The sequence below is a fragment of the Anopheles coustani genome, chromosome 2 (genome assembly GCF_943734705.1).
Source record: "Anopheles coustani chromosome 2, idAnoCousDA_361_x.2, whole genome shotgun sequence".
Lineage (NCBI taxonomy): Eukaryota > Metazoa > Arthropoda > Insecta > Diptera > Culicidae > Anopheles > Anopheles coustani.
Genome location: NC_071289.1, coordinates 89,759,596 through 89,781,462, shown reverse-complemented (window position 1 = coordinate 89,781,462; position 21,867 = coordinate 89,759,596). Strand labels below are relative to the sequence as shown.

The 21,867-nt window shown below is 44.0% G+C and overlaps 1 protein-coding gene across 1 annotated transcript in view; it reads right to left on the bottom strand.

Moving 5' to 3' along the window:
* The window catches only part of LOC131261838 (semaphorin-2A-like), a 171,649-nt gene extending 158,965 nt beyond the window's left edge, over positions 1-12,684 (bottom strand). Inside the window, exon 1 of the mRNA XM_058263679.1 lies at positions 11,883-12,684. Within this exon, the coding sequence (XP_058119662.1) occupies positions 11,883-12,126 (244 nt within the window). The 5' untranslated portion in view covers positions 12,127-12,684. The remainder of the gene's footprint in view (positions 1-11,882) is intronic.
* Between the last annotated feature and the right edge of the window lie 9,183 nt (positions 12,685-21,867).

The window sequence follows — 21,867 nt, the reverse complement described above, 5'->3', positions numbered from 1 at the left end:
TACCTAACCTCACACAAAAAAACCTATCTTCCACACTGTTTCATCTTTCGTTCAAACATTCTTTTCTCCTTTCTCTGGCACCGACAATCGGGGCTGGACTACAAACGAAGCGCGTGCAGGAAGGAAGAATGAAGCCAGTCACGTGATGGTGAATAAAATATAATCAATTTTAGTGCCGTCCTCGTTGGCACCCACAGGCGGGCATACGACACGTTCTCCAAGGTGAAAGAATCCCGCGTCATTACCGCTCGCACCCGAAGTAGCCGATCGATCCAGTTCGATTTTCGATTTCGAAAACAAATTACCATTAGACTAAAAAAAAAGTAGCCCAGAATAGTAGATGAAGAACGAGCTGGAGTTGCTTGCCCTCGTTTTCGACCCAGTGAAGACATTTGACCGCTGTCAAACGTTACAAGCGGTTGAGAACTCCGCCGTTCGTGAGTCCTTTAATCCAGGCGAAAAACAAGTGACGAAGGAAAGTTGCGTGACTCACGCCTGGTCTTAAACCCCGATGACTCATTCTTCCGCGTGATACTTAACCTTCATCGAACGGAATATAAACTTTCACCGTTTGGGATGCGTGGGTTAAATTTGTAGGTCGAAGCAATGAAACTTTCCGCCCAAGAACGACTCCATTAAGGAGTCTCTAGTGAGGATGGTTGCATTTCACCGATTGGACGCTGGACACTGGACAATTCCTACCAATTAACTTACAATTAATCAGCTCATGCAAGTTCGCAGACGTCATCCACGGCAAACTGATGGCGGAGAGAGTACTGTGAAGGCTGCCAATGCGTGCCAGGAGACGTGCGTGACGATAAGTAGTGCGGACGGCGGACATAGACTCGTCAGTTAAACGAGCCACCAACTCGAGGGGCACTTTGCGTGGAGTTATTGAAAAATGTATTCCCGTCAACAGAGCTGGATATTCCGGCCGACACCGAGCGACAAAGTGACATCGCTGGATGGAAAAAGAACAGCCTGAAGTGCACTTCTAGCCACTGGCAAGCGGTATTTCTGCCTGGGACGTCGTGTCACAACGCCGCACGCCGAGTACATCGCGATCGGATGGGAATGCATAAATCAATCAAAATTAATTGGCACATCAGTGCAATTGATGCGCGTCCCCGAACGGATGCATTGCACTCACAGCTGCACTCCGCCGTTGCTGTCGTCATTGTCGGCGGGATGCATATTGCATCACCGTCCCGGGCAGGAGACTCTGACCCGACGTTCGACCCGTGCGTACTGACGACTTCAACCAGAAGCAACTGCTCTCTGACTGAATGGCGAACTGACTGATTGACTGTCGAACGGCGGTTTTCGTCGTAATTTACTCGCCACCAGTCTTCCGTTTGAATTGAGTAGGACGATTCCAACCCTCGTTGGCCAGGATTAAAGAGGGAATAGCTAAAGAGTAATATTGGTTTACCTTTCCGTAGCTTTAAACAAACTTTTGAATTGTTTCATGTGACCATGTTCCAAACCCGTATTGAGTTGATTCTGATTTGTATTGTTTATTGAAAAGGTTACAAATTAACAGATATCCGAGAACCTGCACTAGAATTTACAGGGTTTTTCAGATGATGTCACAACAGTAGCTACGGACGATTCTGATTTCAACTGACAAAGTTATAATAAACATGATCGCTTTATAAAATCAACTGACACTATTGGAATATCATGTGCTGCAGTTGGGATAAACACTGCTACTGTTATGATATCATCTGAAAATCCCTGTATAATGGAGACCATGATGGCTGACCCAAACTATACAAAGCGAGTATCCAATTGTTTCTTTATACCAGCGAATAAGGTTTTTGTCGCAAACGGAGGAAGGAAGGAAGAAAGAATAGAGATGCATTTCGAAGTGCTTCCGCAAAATCAAACCGGGCGGAGCATAATTTTGCACTTAAGCTCCCTAGGCACGCACACAAACACACATGCACCATACTGCATGAATGCATCAAGGGATGGATGGTGAGGACGATCCCTAGAACGTCTGGAAGGCGGATGGTACAAACATGCAAACACCTGTCACCATTGTTTCCATGTGTGCGGGGTCTTCAGCGGTACGATCGTGGGACTATGCTTAGGGGAGGCTTGAATGCAAATCGTGGCATTGTAATGTCTGCGATGGTGGTAACCGGGTGACGAGATGGTCTCGTGAGAGCCATTCGTGAAAGAAGGCGTGAAAGTACAATCTATCAAGTACTCTAAAGCTTTGTGCAAGTGAGGATAAAATTGCTTGTGGAACATGGACTAGAAAAGAAAATTGAATAGCGTACACGAGAAGGCTGTTTCCAAAGAATGCAACAGTTCAACAACCGTCCAACCAGATGTAAATTCGTTCCTTACTTTCCATATTTAAAGATAGCTTTTCACCGAATCTCTTTCTTTATTTACCGAAAATTTACTCTAATAATCGTTAGAGCTTCCTTTTGTACTTAATATACTTTTTTCCCAGTCTGACGCCATTTCTCTAAGGGCTTTCCATTCATCCACTACCAGGCATTGAACTATAGAAACAAAAACGCTTAGGCGGAGGTGCGAAGAATCCTTGCAAGTGTCATTTATTCGTATCCTCTCCTGGACCTATACACACACACGAATAAAGATATAAATACATGCAACATATATCCATTCATCGTCGTCGTCGAAAGCGGGATTCATTAAGAGGAGGCCATGTTAAAAAATACACACCCGGAACACAAGTATGCTGCACACACAGCACAGTCTACTTCTCGGGCGCACTTGGCGAGCACTTGACAGTCTTGGGGACCTCTAGTGATCCTGCTTCCCGGTGGTGGTACTTGTCGGCCATTACTGCCTCACCAACACCAAGCACACGACATAAGCCAGGCCCGCATGGTTAAGGAAACATTACACCACATGCCTACAACGCACACTGCACACAAAGAGGCACGAAAACAATGCTTGCCACTCCGCCCTTCCTTACCACCAGCAGCCTGACACCCGACGATCGGGTGATGCGTACTTGGTTTGCCAATGAAAATGGAAAACTGCATCGTCTCGACGGAAAAAAGGGGGTGTGTGCACACACAGGGACAAATGCCTTCATAGCGTACCCTTCTTTCGAGGAGCGAGGAGTCCTTTTCGTGTGCATGCCCATGAGAGGCGCGGAACGCTGCATGCATCATGCAACACGCGTGTGCACACGTGAGCATGTGTACGTGACACGCTACACGAGCCTTTCCCTTTCGTTGGTCCTGAACGGGAGGGGAGAGAAAAAAAAAACATGCACCAAATTTGCACGTCTGCAAAAAACATACCACTTGCAGAAACGGAAAGCGGAAAGAGAGGGACAGAACGTCGAAAGCATAGAAAAAGGAAACGCACACTTAAAAATAAAACACTCCACAATCGATGAGGGATCCACACAGGACCTGAGAACGCACGCTCGTTTCGCAACCCCATGGCCCGATTGATGAGCACATACACACACACACACCAACACACGTGCACTTGCAACAAGAAGAAGTATGGAATTCCTTCCTTACGTTGCTTCGTCAATGATGCACGCTATTGGTGCATCGAGTAGAAAAGTGCATGAGGCATCCTGCAAACCCCAATCCCCATGTACGCAGCCATTACATTTGCTTCTTTATGTTCGTTCCTTTACCAATTAGGAAGGGCTAAGCGTGAACAAAAAACCAACAAAGTGAAAATCAACTTCCATCCCGGTTATAGGGCGTGTTTGAGGGATTCCTTCGACGAAGCTTCTTCCAGAGGCCTAAAAGTTTCGCAAGCATCGCCAATACAGTCGTTCTGAATATAATGTTTATAGAGACGTCTAAGCCGTTTTACTATTTAAAAAGTGTTTCAGACGCACGAGCACTAGAAACAAATTCAATGAATCAACAGGGTTATGAGGTTTACCAGGTTTAAATTACAATGATAGTTTAGAGTATTTAAAGCTTAGTTCCAGTCAGTTACATGATTCATTTTCGTCTTACTCTCAGCGAAAGCAAAGTATTTAAATCGTTATACTTGCAACCAATGTTCCCTAGATAATAATAACTACACAGGTAGTAAAAGATTATGTTATGAAATGTCTTATTAGTTCCGGTTGATAGACTAACTCGGTAAAGACGAACATATAGCATACTGAATTCAGTAGTTTAGTGTAACTGATTAGAACGAACTGATTTTAGACAACCTTAGTACTAACTACCATGTGGTAACCACTTATTACATCTGCTAAATTCATAAATAAAACATCAGAAAGTTTAACTATTTGACTTTTCGTTGCAAAGCGGAATTTACGAGCTTTCGTTAAAATCTGCCCACAAAACATTTTATCACGAACATTCTTGGAGGGCCTTCGGAGAATCATTGCTGGTAGCCTCACAAACTCCACAGAACTCATGAAACCAGAAACAAGTCTTCCGCCGCGTCATACAAACAAGCGCCACACCGCTGAAAAACAAGACACTAATTAATACGGTTCACCATTTGACGGACCGAAAAGCCAATGGCGAAACCTATACTTTACTCGCGGCATCCTTCGGTGGGTTTATGTTCTGGGATGTTATTTGACGCTCAAGTCGTTTTGAAGACAAGCTTGCGAGTTGCCCCAAACTCGAAATTGGACTTGGAGAGGAACATGTTCATTTGTTCTTCGCCCAGGTTGTGGTTTACCGAGCAGTAAAGAAGGGAGGCGCAAAAGAGGACTTCAGGAGTTTACAGTCGGACGAAGCTTTCTCACGTCTCGGAAGGCCCGTCGTCTGGCGTGCTGGGGCTTACGTTCCACCAAAAAACCGCATCGATTCTAGCGCTGCCTACCTGGTTGCGGTCCCGGCAAAGAGTTAGTCCAGTCACTCAATGTCCAATTTCGTCCCAAGGCCCCCCCTCCCCCCCGGGTTTCAAGTGTTTTCGTCCGCCCCGGATGATATACGGAACGCGAAAAGGGCTGTGGATTTTCTGGATTTTCTCCACACGTCACCGTCAAGAATACCCCGGGAGCGTCGCTGTTTGCCGCTCACCATTCCTCTTGGCGGGAAACCCTTTGTAGCCACGACAACAAAAACGGACAAATATATCTTCCGCTTCGCTCAGGTCAGCCGGGCTAGATGACGGGCAGGTCTATCTACCCCGAAACCCAATTCTACGCGAACAGCATTACGAAAACACTAAATTAAGATGTGAAACCGTAGCAAAAACGCAAGTCCCAACGTCCGGAGAGGCATACGGCGACAACAAACGGGTGACGCGGACGGAGGAAGACGCAGAACCATCATTCCTGAACGCCGCCGAAAAGTTAGCCAAGCATATCCATTCCTGATGACTTCATTACGACCGCGACCGGGGCGGGGGGTATTTCGAGGGCGAGAACAGAAACCACGAAATACCGAGCAACGAACACCCAAAATGCGACACCGATGGTCGCGACTCTGTCTGAACCTTTTGCACGAGTTCGTAGAAGTTGTCTGAGAAATACACGGACCTTTCTCACTCGCTCTTCCGCTCTTCTTACCAATGCCGTTTGCTTGGGATGCCGCCTGTCTTGCAAGCGGCACAAATTATGGATAAACATTCACGCAAGGGCACGACGTTAGTATGCGAAAAGATCAAACAGCGAAGCGAGCAAGAGCACACTCTTTCTGTGCTAATTCACTTGGAAAGGAACGTCTTATAGGGTTGTTTGTCATGGAAAGGGGCGGGCGACGGACACTAAAATATGATTGACGACCACACCCATGACAGGTGCAAGAACATTCTCCTTTTTTATGTTGATTCCAACCAACAACAAACATGACCCCCTGTAAGGTGGTGCAAATAAAATTATTTTTGGGAAATCAAACATAATCGAAGGGATAACCCTGAAGGAAAATATAATAATAATAATAATAATAATAATAATAATAATAATAATAATAATAAAATAAAATAAAAATAAAAATAATAACAATAGTAGTAATAATAATAATACTAATAATAATACAAATAATATGGCAAACAATTTTATAAAACTAAAAAAAGTTGTCTTAGTGAACATGTCACCTTGAAATACAAGCCATTAAGCCACTCTAAAACAACATAACTCATACCAATAATAAGAATTGCAAAATTAAAAACCACAGTACGAAAAAACAACATCTTTGAATACAAACGATGCAAAAACATGAACATTCATTTTGATTTCCAATGCACATTTTTGTCATTTCACGCAAAACAACACATTGCGCTGCACAAACAAGAACATGTTGGAGAAGGCTGTCGAGAGGTTCAGATAAATATCTCTCTCTCTCTCTCTCTCTCGGTAGCGCAAGAAAACAGAAATTTCTAAATTTCTCATGAGCTGATCTCGATTGCATTTCGGAAAATAATCGTAAACAAACCGGTTCAGGAAAAAAAATGGAAGAGCTTTGCAAAAAGAAAATACTTCTCGCGTGCCGCCGGCTTTCATTTCACGAGTTTTTACACTGGAGCCTTTTACACGCCCACGAAACCAGAACAGCGCCATCTTTACTTCAACGCCCGGAAGGTGGTACTTCCCCCCCCCTTCCCTGAAACACCAAGAGGGACCAACGGAGTGCGGCAATATTTATGTCTAAATTTACATTTATTTTAATAAAATCATTTCTTGTTATTAAAATTTATTGGCATTGGCACGAGCGAACCGGCGCAAAAACACCACACACACTATACATGCGCGGCCCCGGCTAGTTGGTAGCTTAGCGAGCATGGAACACAAATTTGGCCCGTGGAACGCACAACGTGTGGAAAGTGTATCGGGGAAAAAAAGCATAAGAAAAAACGCACGGTTCCATTTTCCCTCCACTCAATGTTTATGCTCATTCGGCAACACTCTGGCAACATGCCGACGGCACAACAGAACCGAACGAACCTCGCACCGAACACGGCAGAGGTTTACGTTCCTACTTTTTTTTTTTTTGTGTGCTCCTGTCGTCGCGGTTTTCCCATCGAACTTTCCCCGAGGTTAATAAATTTCCATTACCTGCTCCTTTCGTTTGGGCGTTGAAAGCATTTTTAAGATGCCGGGCATGAGTATTTGCCACGTGATGTGGTTTTGTTATTCGTTAGGATGTGAGTGTATGTGTGTGAATGTTTGGTGAATGCCTTGTTTCCTTTGAACCAACACCTCCTGCTAAAATATTATCGTTGTATATGGTTGTTAATACGAAAAAAAAAACATTCAAGCACAATTTAAAATATTCACACTCGAAATTGAAAATACAACGGTGGGAGACAATGAGAAAAAATCATGATATATTCGGGAAATGTTAGTCAAGTATTGTAGGAGTCGTTCGTTTACGTAAAACGGAATTTCTTTTCCTAAGCAAAAAGAGCCAGAAACATCCACATTCGTGCGAACCTTTACTAAAGGTTAATAGTTCGATGAAACTAAAACGCGAAAAGATGAACCACCTTTGTACAACACATCGCGTCACTTTACGTACGTCCATTTTCCGGCAGTAAAAGCAAGAAACGAGTAAAAAGCGCCGATGGTATGTTCACCTACCCACCCAACCTACCTAAGGTACCAGAAATAAAGTAATCAAATCAAAATGGTAATTTCGCGCGCACGCTTCACCTCTCCGGTAATGGGTTCTGCCAATTTCAATCCCGACGCCACCCCTTGCGCCACCCGTTCTGCTTAGGGGTTGTGATTTCGGTTTTCCCCCGGGCAACTTAAGGTGTCAAAAGCAAGACGAGTATGCAAGGGAGCAGAAAAAAATCCAAAGGAGGAGAAAGACTCCGCTTCGCTCCGGCGGCCGGAGCGAAAGATGAAATCACATAAAACACAAATCCGTCTTAATATGATTCTACTCCGGGTTTTTTCTTTCTTTTCTACCCACCGACCGACGAAAGCGAGTCCGATGGCAACGAACGAATGCGTTGTTGAAGAGGCAGTTCGTCGCACGCTTTTCGCACTTTTATTTCATGTCACACGCATATCATAAAGGGATTTGCCCGTCGTCCTTTCCATCATCTTTTGCCAGCACCTTCGGCGTCGGAATGGATTCCTTCCGTAAGGATTTCCGACGGCGTTTTGACGACGGTGGAAATGGGGGAGAAATCTCCTTCATTAGAGTCAACGAGGGACTAAAGAAAGCTCGAACCTGGTGGCTGGTGAAGGAATGCCCGCTTTACGCCTTCCCGCGGCTGCGGCTGGTGACCTTTTAGACGGATTACACCTCCACCAACGTGAACCCAAGCCTAGGAGAAGTTTGATCCCTGAGAATCACCCCAACGTTGCCGCTAAATCCGCGCTGAATCCTAAATGCAACGCCTCGGAAGCATAGTGCAATAAATGTATTGAACATAAAGTGTTAGGCCTCAGTTCGCTCCTCCAACGGGTTGTTGCGTGCGCGAACGAGTCGTTGGGTGTGTGTGTTTTGTTCGATAACCCCAGGAAGAAGTCGTTTTCCCACCCGCTACGACAAACCGGGGGCCGTAGTTTTTCGAAATTCGTGCCGACATTATCCACGGTGATCCCATGACCCCGAAGTACCAACCACCCACTCACTCCAAACCCGCCACAAAAAAGGGTTAAAAAACGTTTGTAGCTCAACATTAAGAAGCAAAATAAATCACACGAAATAAAGTAAAGTGCCCGCGCACCCGCGAAGAGAATTAGAACAAAGTCTATTTTTCATTTTTTTCCTCCACTCGGGTTTCTGTACTTCATGGCATTCGGTGGAGTTTGACACGCACCAAGATCGTTTCATTTACAACAACTTGGGAAACTGAGTGGCCAGCCGGCTCTTTTTCGACTCCGTCTCATTGGATAAATTTATGGCACGTTTGCGTTTCGCTTTTATCGTGTAAAGTTAATTAATTTACAGCCGTCTACACAGTTTATGTTTAACGCGGGTCATGAAGTCGTAGAAACAAAACTAACAAATGTTGTCCTGAATGTGGGGCTGACGAAAGTAAATATAACCTTGCTAGTTTAAAACTGGTAAGGTATTTAAAAAAAAAAACTATTTGAAAACATACGGTTGAGAACGAAGAAAACCCAAAACTAAAAATTATCTTTTGCACTTTTAAAAGCAACCAATTCTATCTCAATCGTGTATCACGTAGAGTCCTAAAATCTTCATTAAGTATCACATGAGTTCAAGGCTTCTGATAATCCCTGCCATTTTTCCAATTCTTCCCTCCATTGTGCAGCATTGATTACGATGTACAGGACCATGTGTATTATTTTCAGATGCATTTATCAGTGTCAACTAAACAGTCGTTAGACGAAGCTGGAAATCAAAATCATACCCAGTTTTCTTCTCTCCCCTAACGGACAATTGATATTTACCATTTTTATATAATTGTAATTCACTTCCCCTTGAAGTGCTCATTTTTTTTTATTCTACATATATCAATACAGAAGGGCACTGGACATCAACAGAAGCACAGGCAAGCAATCTTTTTTGATAAAAACGAGAAACCATTTAGTTAAATGGAATATTCCCGAAGAAAAGAATTCACTCGCCCTCCCCGAAAAAAAGATCGAACTTTTTTTTCCAATTCGAATCAAACAGCTTACTGGAAAACTGAAATGGAACGGGAAAACTCTCTCCCAGAGTAAAGGAAAACTTCGATTCAATCTGTCCTGTGTGGCACGTGCCCTTGGTGTGGTGAGGGAAAAAGTGCGAAACGTGCCGTGCACGTACTGTCCACAAAGGGATAAATTTAGAGTTCAATAAACATGGCTTTACCGGTGTGTCGCCCTCCGCTGGGAAATAATGTCCAAAATAACTTTTTCCTCCTCCCAGGTCCCTTCGCACACCCGTTATCTCCATACGGGGATGGTGCGAAAACTATGCGAAAAAGAAAAGTTCTAATGACAATATTTTACGACCGTCGAGGGAGTGTGTGTGCTGGAGGTTTTTTTTTCTTTCATTTCGTTCGTTTTTCCGTTTCCAATCCAACAGGATTAGAAGAAGGGTACTAATTCATAGACATATGACTCAGAACATGCGATAATATTGCGAGTGAAATTATCACCACCAACCCCCTCGACTAGGAGGCGTTTCAAAAGGGGGTTAGAAATAGAATTGCTAATCCTCAATCCACAACCACCACCACCACCATTTCAACGACATTTGCCCTTCCTTAGGACGAGGGACAAACAAGGCGCACATGTTTGAACAAATCGTTTCCTATATTTGCAGAAGAACCAACCGTTAAGAGCAAACATCGCTGCGATTCGAAGCGATGTCATCGGTCGGTTTAAATTCTGTAAAATAATCTTCCATCGCCGATGAAGACCAAGACGTATTGATTTGATTCTATAAACTGATGCTGATTCACTCTTATTTTGTACCAACGATTAAATGATGAACCATTCCATTCTTCAATGAAACATGTTGTCTTGCATCAAAGAAGGGTCATTGAAACTATCCTAAGTTTCAAGAAATAATGTCGTAAGCCATGGAAAACCCGTTTCGATTGACCTTGGACGTTTTTTTTTTTATAGTATAAATCGTTTCAAGCATTGATTGTGGCATTCGGTGACAGATGGAAACGCTTCTGCTGAATCTCAGAAATCTCCTCGCTTAAGCTCTAACGTACCGCCATCTGCAGCATATGCGGTCTGTGGTATCATAAATTGATTCGAAATTGAAATTTGATTGACTTCGCAGCAGCACGTTGTGGAAAAGGCAATATTGCCGTGGTTGGTGAGATGAGAAATGTTAGAAAACGTTACCAAATCATACCGATTTTCAAGCACTCCTCTTATATAGCCTCACGGGGTGTATTGACGAGAGTAAGTTGTCTACAAAGTTGCAGCACACGGTGGTCCCGCAAATTCCTCACCTCTTCGATTCATGAATTATACTACTGCGTGATACTACTTAATAATGCTAGGCAATCATCTTTTTGCTTTTTCCAGCAAGGAACATAACATTTCAAACGACTCTTTTACCGTCCTTCGTGGTCGTTTTCCGCTTAAAAATAGAGATAAGCTAACTTGCTAAATTATTAATCTTCCCCGTGGTTCCTAAAATTTGACGATCATCATTGAACCATTTAAGGCCAGTGAAAATATAAAAACATATAAACCAAATCGCACCAACCATCGATCGATTGCCCGAGAGAACCCATGGATGATAATGAGGAGCTGGGCGAGTCAACATTTTACGACCGGTTGTAAATTTTAATTTTACAACCAATCTGGAAAAAAAACTGTACGTCACGAACGACCGAATGCGGAAGATGGCGTGCAAAGCTGTTTCCCATTTTTCCCGGGCCAGGGTTTGGTTTCATCACTCGCGCGTAGAACGAACGTGTAGAAGGTTTTTCCAACTCGGATATCACCATTAGAAAACTTCACTTCCTCCCTCCAGCGAGGGGAAGTACCTCAACCAAAGCTTCCGAACAAGCAACAAGCGCTGCAATTCGAATGCGAACGAATCAAGGGAACATTTTTGGTCAATTTATGATATCATTCAACCCTCGAGCGAGAAAACCCCAGAACAAAAAAGAAAAAAGGAAGACCAAATCCGCCGTACACGGAACGATATTACGTCAGAAATCCACTACCACTTACACGAACCGAAAAGAAGTGGAAAGTTATTTTATGGTCACGATCGGGAGCGGGTTTTTCGTTTAAGGAACTGCGAAGAAAGAAAGCTGATGAGACACATGTTGTCGCACTAATTAAAAGTATAAGAAATTTTATATCCACCGCCAGCTTTTAGAACCGATCCAATCCGGGCCGATCGACAACTGGTGGAGCGATAAATTTACCCAACCAGTCCACTTGGAAAGAAATTTACGATCATCGAATTAATTTCGTCTGCCAAAATATCCATTAGCTCTTCGTCTTTTGAGAATTTGTAAAATCGAAGAATATTTAGGTTCTTTGCGCGACATATTCTTAGCTGCCTTACCTTTGTGATGACGAATGTGGTGCTGCCCATTGAATCCGACTCCTCCGTTGGATTGACCGCTCCCGCAGCATGGCTGCTCGTAGTAGAAATTCCACGTGTTTTCATAATCGCCGGAGCAACCGTGGAGTTGCAGCAGGCCCATCAGCATGATGGCCAACAACGCGCCGCTGGACGGAGCACCAAATAACGCCATGATGCTGCTGCCTCCGAACCTCTTCGATTCAACTGCTCCGGGTGCAGCCATGCGGCCTTTATTTTGCTATAAATCGGTTTTTTTTTCTTCTCTCTTCCACGAACAAACTCGACACTTTCCGGAAACGTATTCGAATGCACGGAAGTAGCAACAATCGGAAGTGGCCACCGATTCCCGCGTTGTTGGTCAATATATACCGGTGGGAGGAGGAATTTTTTAACCCTTTTTCTTCCTTTTCTCTCCTTCCCAAGCCAAAACAAACAAAAAAAAACGCCCTCACGACAACCGGAAGCTGCTCGAAAAAAAAAACAGCAGCGGTGCGGATTTTTAATTCGATTCTTTTGCTCTATTTACTTTTTATTAATATTTTCAATCACACGTTGCGCACGTTTGTATAACTATTTATTATCAAAAAAAAAAACCAAACGAAACACACACTCATACACACACACACGCTGGCCTCATTAGCACACGGGAATCATTATTCAGCCACGGCGGAAATTACCACACGCACGCACAAGCATATCACTTTCGGCGACAAATATGGCCGGATTCGGGGATTGGTGGTATCAGATTCATTTATTCATATATTTGCATCGATCGATTGAAACTTTCTGCACACACTTTTTTTTTCCTTAAGGCGTGCGATTGCTGGTTGAACAGATAGATTAAATACACACGTTAAAATTGAGGAGATTGCAAGTATTATCCATCATTTAGGCCGTAAAAACACACCAAAGTAATCGTTACAAAAACACCTAAACTAATTATAAACCTTAATACAATATTAAATTCTTGGTCTTAGACGTCGGATTATATGACACAGCAGTCCTTTCAGTACGCTCTTTCATTACCAAAAGGTAGGCTCTTTGGATTGAACACATTCCAAAAAGTTTATTACCGATCAAAGATATTGGAGCACAATCCAATAAGATGAAACGGAGGAGTATACATACTCTCGATTGATTTGTTTTCAAGTGCAGTACGTCTAAATTGTAGATGATCCCGTTCGGAGAGAAGCAAACAATTCGTCCCATTTTACTTCCGTGCTAGATTGTGAGATCATAATGATATGAAGGATCGTGTAGTTGGTGCCTCTCCGAACGATTGCCTCGGATCTTAGGAATAGATGCAATCCCATTTAATACCAGGAAACCGTTAGAACGTGCCCATCCTTGAAATGAGCTCATCTCCAGAATTGGACGTTATTGCAATTGACGGTGAAGGCACTTTATGTCTGCAAGAACGGTGGATCCGCAGAAAATAATCAAACCCTTTCGAAAGGCGTTTTGATGAATTCATTTCATTGCGAGGGAACGAAGTTATTTATATTCCTACTGCGGATCGTAATGAAAAGTTCTATTTACAATTTTCAAAGCTCCTCCACAGATGATGCCAGGAAAAGCTGCCAGAGTAAACCCTTAGGGTCGTTGTTAGCTTTTTTCATATTTTTTTTTTGTTTGTTATTGCCGAAGACGAACATTTGATTGGTTTTGCTCCCTGAAAATGGAGTCATGGTAACACACTGCAGGCAAATGAAATCAAAAACTTGTTCCTGGAGGAGCAAAACAGTTTGCAACAACCGTGGTGTATATTTCCGCTTTTAATATTTCTCTAGATACCTTCTTTGAAGGTAGCAAGATCTTTGAAAACGTCCCGACAAAATGGCAAGTAGCTCATTCAGTCACCAGCAAAGGAAATTCAAATGCATTCAGAATGCCAACAACAAAGTGGCACATCGCAAAGTTAATTTATTATGACGAACGCAAAAAAGAAAAAAACAAGATACAGTAGTAAATCTTCTTTCTTGATGCAATTAAACTCAATGGAAAGAGTGCTAATGGAGAACGAATGCAAGTGCAGAACTGTGGATAATTAATCTGACCGTCTGGTTGAAATAATTAACGCCGCAAGCCTCGGACGAATGAAGGGGTTTCTTGGGATCTTTTTATTTAGGATGAGTAACCTCTGCGAAGTTCGCTGGGAATGAGACATTTGAGCCTTTTCAACAACCAGTTCAGTATCAGAAGAAAGTAACAAGAGACAAAATAGCATCTAGTTCTGAAAAAAGTCCAATATGTTGCTGAATTGAAACGATCGTCTCAAGGAATGTGGATTTAAAGAGATCAAATTGAAGTCAAATCCCTCCGCAATGGTCCGAGACGTTCCAACATGGTACCAATTCTTGCCAAATCGTTTACATATCGATTGTTTTCCCCCGTTTCACTTTGGAGGGAGGGCTAGAGAAACCTTCGGGGACTAATGTATTGGTATAGTCCTTCCCCAGAAAACAGCGACATACGCTAGTCCCAGCAGCACCTATTACGGCAATCTGTTCGACTACTGTACGCAAAGAAGCCCGAGTGTGCCTTCCAAGATGCAGACACAAACCACGAGAACCAATCTGCTCTAATCCAACGGACGGTAGTAGCGGGAGCACAGCATTCCCGACATTCGGCGTCTCAGACCCAACCAAACAGCTCGCTGGAAGCCTCGCCGTCTTGCTGACTATTACAGAAGCATGAAGAGAGGTACCAAGGCATGGTGCTTGAACTACGCGGATCTCGTTGGCCGATTGTCTTGGGAGTTGGGAAGTTCAAAAGTCCCAACCAAGTCAAAACCGCTCAACTGGCAAGCGCGCCTGTGTTTCTCCATTAGGATGTCTCGATGCATTCCATTCACGGACAGTCGGAGACGGCAAACCGGTTTGCGTTCGTGGAAATAGTGTGTTGTGGATTGGAGAAAGGTACACGTTTCTCGATCGAACACTCGGTTGGTCCCGGGGTTCGAAACCTTCCAAGGTTCAATTTTGTCTCCAGTGCGAACGGCTTTGGGGGTGGGGTGTAGAAATTGCGCGAATGGTGGTAAAATCCCACCGATATCTGATACTCTGAGCTGATACCATTCCTGTTTGATAGATTACCAGTTCGATTTTCAACCAGAACAGCACGAGCTGTAAGCTGTGCAAAGTTTAAATAAATTCAAAAACCAGCACGGATCAGTTTCCAACTTTAAGTTCTGAAAAAATTGGACTCTTTTCAGCTTAGCTTAAAGATTTGACATTGAACAGAACATTTTCCTGGACATCTTGGACCCTACTTTACGTTTCAATCATGTCCTATCGATCGTGCTGTTGTTTGTACCCCCCCAAGAAAACCAACTTCTGGCTTCCAATCGAATGCTATCGGTTTTATTGGACCGATAGAAGCATACGGTCAAAGGGATGGAAAAACCTTTTAGCCAGCCCAAAACGGGTACCTTCTCCCTTAGAAACAGGTTTGCAGCCCGCCAACACAACACCGGTGGTGTATCGACCCACGCACTCTGCTTTTAGTGTTTCCACGCCAACCTCCTTGCCGCACCACCCCCCAAAACCCCTCCGAAAACCGAACTGGAACGGAAATTCATTCGCACGCCGAGGAATAAATACCGTTCGGAAGTTCTTCGAACCACCACCGCCATTGCCAGAACGGATGGAATTTCCAAACCGAATATCGATCGATATTTCGCCGTCACTGGCTGGCTGGCTGGCTGTGCACGAGCCCCAAATTTGGAACCTTCGGCGAGGAATGCGCCCCGCAAAAGCCACAGGAGCAGAGCCGCGCGCTCGAAATACGCCGACGAGGAAAAATGGTTGTGGCACACATCGCTGCGGTTTTTGGGACGAAGGCGAGAGAGGCGAGTTGGGTGGGACCTGAAATGGTGGTTTTTCTCGAGCGATTTTCTTCTGCCGGTTTGTGCTGGCATGTGCCAAAAACCGGTTCATCCTAGGCGAGCGACAAAATTCCCCGTGGCAACCACCCGGGACATGTCATATCGGGGGGCTTCATATAGGAGCTTCGTCACGCAACCTAACGAACCTCATGTGATTCCGTCCTGAAGAGTTGATTGATTGAAGCGCTACTATAATAACCGTAAGCTAGTAATTGTTCGTAAAAGCGGAGGAGAATCCTTCGCGATCAGGTGAACATAGATCTTTTAAATGTCAGATACAGACAGCCTAAAAGCATATCGTTTAAATCGTTATTTTTTCGGAGAATTGAAAAGTAACCTGTTACATTTATACTACTTATAGAGAATGTTTTATCAGTTAAAATATATACCAGATGCTGGTAAGAAATCAGGTAAGGCAAATTCTTCTCTAATTCGCGATCGTTGAAGCTACACATCTTTCAAAGCCTGTCATTAGTCATTTAAGACATTAAATAAATAACAGTTGAATGACCATTTTAATGAGGAAATGAGTACAACTAAGTGCAGGACATGTTTGGAGAGGAAAATAAATCATAATCAATTCATTTTTCTCTCACGCGAAACACCTAGCAGTGCCATTCGTTGTGTTTCCAATCTACGACTCAACCAGGAGCATAGAAGCGTAAATGTCTCAGTCAGTCAGGAATAGTCAATGCCATCCAGTAAACGTCTGCTTTCAACTGTGTGCTCTTAAGGGTGCGCCACATCCCACTTTAATGTCCCGCTGGTGATTGACACCACATTGCTTTACGAGCGAACCCTGCGAGCATCATTCTCGAAAAGAAAACACTTTACCAGTGCGGTATGTCACTGGAACTCTTTGCCAAAAGCGTGGCCCCATGATACCACTTCGTTTGGGGGGGTTTTTAATTAAAGTTTCATCCCGAAACGGCTTTGATGTAGACGAAATCGCGTCGAATCTGCTGTTTTCGTCAACCGCGAGTAAAACGTCCAAGAAAATGAGTTTCTTGCGTCAACAACATGCCGGGAGGTCCTTCAACTGTTCAGGAGTTCTTTTTTTTTTTTGTTTGTGAAGCAGGCAAGGAAAGATCTATAATCATCTCCGTTGCTTCAAGGGTTCGTATTGTTGTAGGGAAAACATCTTCCCAATTTATTCGTCTCCAGACGGTTGAGACCGTCCCGCAAGCGAACCATTTACAACGTTTGTTTGCATCCCTTTGCACCACCACCCCGATCCTGGGCACACAAACAACCACTCACAACAGGAGGGAGGTTTAAAATGTGTCGAATTGCGAAACATTTTCAAATACCCGCTTAAATTCCACTCACAACCTGTGCGGTCGATGTCCCTGTGCATTAATTTTTTTCCAACCATTTAGTTCAGGTACCTCAAACAGGGACAGGGACATCTCAAACAAACCGTAGCGCCACGATTCTCCGAACAACTCGCTACTCTGTGGACGATAATTAAAACATGGTCCAAGACAGGACAACATGACCGGAATGGAAAAGAGAAGAAGTATCTCAAAAGGACTTAATTAGCACGTAGCCTGTCCACCTCGATCCTCACTCGATATTGTTCCGCAGTTCCTTTGGAGCTTGCAGGGGTTGGAAAACAGATGGCACAGTGGGGTACAGGAGCAAACAAGTGGCATCAAAACCGTCCACTGATAAGTCGTCTGGATAGCTGTAAGGACAGTTCCGACGAAGGACCTAGGCGATACTTTCACTCCACATAAACACATTACCCCGCACAGGACCGGGCCTGCAATAGATACAGTTAAAAAATGGGACGGAAATGGTATTTGGCAACTAGACACTAGAGAAGAGACGAAACACATCCCTTCGGCGTGGTTCAGTTATTTAGATCCTTCGGCGACAAGGCGGCTTAGGGTTCCGAATAATGGAGAAGGAACAAGCTACAGGAAATGAGAACCAAAAAAAACCACAAGAACTCCTGCGAGGACAACCCGACGGCGAGGGCTTTCTTTCCTCCATCTTGTCTCCTCGTTGGGGTTTTGCAAAAGCGACCCGAGGACACGACTGCCAATCAACGGGATGGCAAAAAGGATCAGGCGGTCATCAAACAAGAGCGCCCGCCTTTGAGAACGAGGATGGTCCCGAAAGAATGGGTGCCTTTGTCTTGTGTTTGGGGTGTTTTTTTTTTCGTTAATTATCACCCATTTGTTACTTCATCCCGCGCTTGCCACTCAAAGCTGTGGAACTTTTAAAGTTTACCTCAATTAAAACAATTTGCTCGTTTTTAAAGGACACTTGCCAGACATGTATACGTAAAACGTTGAACTTAAAATTCCATTGCAATGAAACAAATCACAAACGACCATCTTTTTTACCAAGCATTAAAAGCAATTACAAAGCGGTCCGGCTTAAAGGGGTCGGTACTTTGATGTTTTCCATCGGCACCAGGCGGGAAAGCTGACCACAGACGACGCAAGGACCAACTCAAGGACATTCGGCGGGCCAGTGGGCAGCAGCTGGTTGGCGTCCGTTTGGTCAACATTTTCCTGTGGATTTGATTTGTCCACATGCAGCCGGCATGCGTTTTTTTCTCTATGCAATGGTGGCAGCATACATTGTGTTTCAATAAGAAATGTTGTTCCCGCGGCGTTCTTTTTGTGAAATAAAGAAAAACAAACCGTCGGCACGTTAAAGGAAGTGGCCTGCTGGCGCACAAACTCCGGGCACACTGCCAAAGCACGAGAGTGTCATCGTAAACATAATTAAGATTTATTACGGCGTGGTTCCGTCGGCGGCATCTTTTAAACCATGTGAAGTGGGTCTATTGTTGGAAAGAACATGCGGCTCGCTTCGGACAAGAAATGAAAGTTTCTTTTTTTCATTCAGTTCTCTTGCAAAGCATACAAGCGAGAACAAAACAATGTGATATTAGAGTAAGTTTTTAACAAAAATTATACGTCTTCTGTGCGAATGACCAACACACGCCGCGGAAGGTTAATAATGTTGCCTTCCTCTTGAATCCCATAAGATACATTTATCTTATCACGTTTTATCCTAATATTCACGCAGATGTCCTTGTTATCTCCTATTAGGCACTTATTCATCTGTTCCTGCGAGCCAACCTCGACACCTTTCGACCCGTCTTGTCTTGGCCGTTTCCGTCATTCTTCTCCTTCGTCTCATTCGCGTGAGCCTCTTTGCTGGACGGAATTAAGTTATTTCGTTTTCATCTTCGCGCCACGGGTCCGCGTTCTTTCTTCTCTTTGGCTTACAAACTCATTTTGATTTCTTTTGTTTCTTCGCTCGTCTTACCAGATTCAACCTTTTTCTCCTACTCCTACCCTCGCTGTCTTTTCTGTTCGTTCGTTTCTCATGCTTTCCTTGCCATCGATCCGGTCGGTCGGTTCATCGCCCAGCGTGTGTGTGTCTCTCCCCGTGGGGCAAGTACTGGTTTTTCGTGTTTCCATTTGTTTCCTTTTCCAACGGTTGCGTTGTTCTTTAGGCGATTTTTAGCATATTACGCGAACGGGCTATCTCCATTCCCGCACTCGCTGAATTCCCATTTCCAATTCCGATTGCTTCATTTGCCGTCGGAACACCGTTCCTCACCCGGGGCCGGAGGTGGAAAAGATGTTTCGATGGTCGTATGATTCTTCTGGCCTTTTCGCTCTTGGACGGGTTTGAGTCATCCAGCATACGCGTGCACACAAACACGGACAACCCAAGTTGAGACAGGTTTGCCCACTCTTCCTCGTCGTTGCCGAAGCATCAAACATTGCCAGCATCGAGTCGAGGGAAAGATACACCGCGTGTCGCGTATGTGGCGAAGGGAATATGTTCAAACCCCCAGTCAAAAACCCTAGGCTTCACCTTTCCTGGTGGTCTTCCCTTCCAACCCGTTAACTTCCACGTTCGCTGGTTCGGTTTGCTGGTTAAAAATTGAGACGGGACAATTTCAACATCTGTGAACCAACGCCAACCATAAAATGGCGCTCATTGCTTTTTGCCCGTTTGCAACGAGGCACCGTTTTGTTCTATTTTTGTGCCGGGTGAATAAATGATTCTTTTTTGTTAAACTGCACGGTTTTTCCTCTTGCTCGTTTAATGAGAACATTAATGCGTAAACTCATCATAATTATTTCGCAATCTCGGTCGGTAATATCCGGACTTTAAAGTGGAATAGTGTGGCCTAGATGTTTACCCGGATAATTCAAATGTGTTCCAAAGAGGAGGTTGATTATTCATGAAAACAAACCTTTTTAAATGTTTCCTAATGTTTCGTGAACGATAAGTTTGTTAAATTAATGAATAAAAATAGATTACCAGTATTTGTCGTTTTCACATTACGAAGCAATAGCATTGTACAAACAAAATATTATTTAGGAACGTAAAGCCGATGAAGTTATATTGTTTCATAAAGAAACAATTTCACCTCCCAGCAGCTGCTTTCAACTGTATGTGTGCAACATAGCGCCGGTGCGCTGTGTATGTGAGCACGTACCGATGGCGTCGTGCGCGCGTGGGCACGAGCGAGAAAGCAACACAAACATAAACAAACCACATCGCGTTCGAAGCCGGCTTGCTGTAGTTCTATTTCTTTCACCCTTCAGCGCCTTCACCAAGTAGATTCATCGCACACACACACACGCGCGCGTGCTATGTTACGGGCAGCGAAAAAAAACCAACATGAAACATGGGATGTTTTTTTCTTCCAACGCATAATTCAACGATCTCCGTTGGGAACGGGAAAGACACAAGAAAACTAGTTTTTTTGTGTATCTCTTTTTCATGGTGTCGCGTTGAAGTGTGCTGTGAAGTGGTGATCACAACCGCAAGCACGCATACAACGTGAAAACCAGTAAGAGGCTACTTTTGCTGTGTCTTGCTAAAAATTGATCGGCTACTTCGATCGATGGCTAACATTAGACGGGTTCCTAGAAAAACCATTTGCCACGACATTATAATCTTTCGCTGCCACTGACCAACATATGAAACGTATTTTATATAATCCGCATAAATTGATACAGTGATGTAGTGTAAAGTCGTATGAAATTATGAAACTTATTTCATACTTTAGTTAGTCCAAATTGGATGCATTGTATTGTCACCATGCCAACGTGGTAGAATGCGAAAAGTGTGCTGACATAAACATTCCAGCCTCCATAACAATAGCCTCCTTTGCGATTTGGTGTGTTTTCGGCCTAAATTACCCGTAAAGACGTTCTTTGTTTCTACACAAATGTTGCAAACACTGTTGTTTCGTTACCCGACGCACATCGTTTCGGTCTTGACAGGAAGTATTCGCCACGTCGGGCTTGTAATTCCCCGCATCATCAGATTTGTTATCATCGTCGACATACAATGGACGGAAGTGAATGCAGCAGGAACAGCGTCGACAAGTTTCGGGAACAGCGGTGCACTTTTATCAATGCATAGAATGTGCGCCTTCGCACGCTTCTTATGTGCACTCGCTTCACGACGTCCAGCATCCCATCCGAAAAAGTGCATCGCAAGAAGAGGGGAAGTAAGTGCACTGCAAGTACAGATGACAGCGATGTACAATTTTAATGGCACACGCACAGTCACAGGACAAAATGGAAGTAACTGGATGCTGTGAAAAGTGCAACTCCCGTGTCAAAACTTTTCGTTCGTGCACGGTCACTTTTTGACGAGCTGCATTCACTTCCACACTCACACACACACACAAGCATAAATGCACAGACGCGGGTGGTAAAGATGCTCGCTTTTGCTTTTGCACCGCTGTGCATTTTCTACACCAATTCCATCCAGCATTAGAACATCTTTTCTATTCTCACAGCAACATCTTTTCTATTCTCATATTCAACAAACATTCGACGCACCAAACAGTTTCGTCGTAAAGCACGGATTCGCGGAACAATGGACGTACATTCACCCACACGCGTTCATGTTTGGACCTGTTTAATTACCGCTGGTTTGCTTGCGTGCGGCAAAAAAAAACGACGGGCAAACTCACCGGACAGCAATCGAATGCGTGGAGAACAAATTGCTTCCGCAACAAAAATGCAACGAAAAGGTGGAAAAATAAAACGAAAAGGAAAACAATGCACACATGGAAGC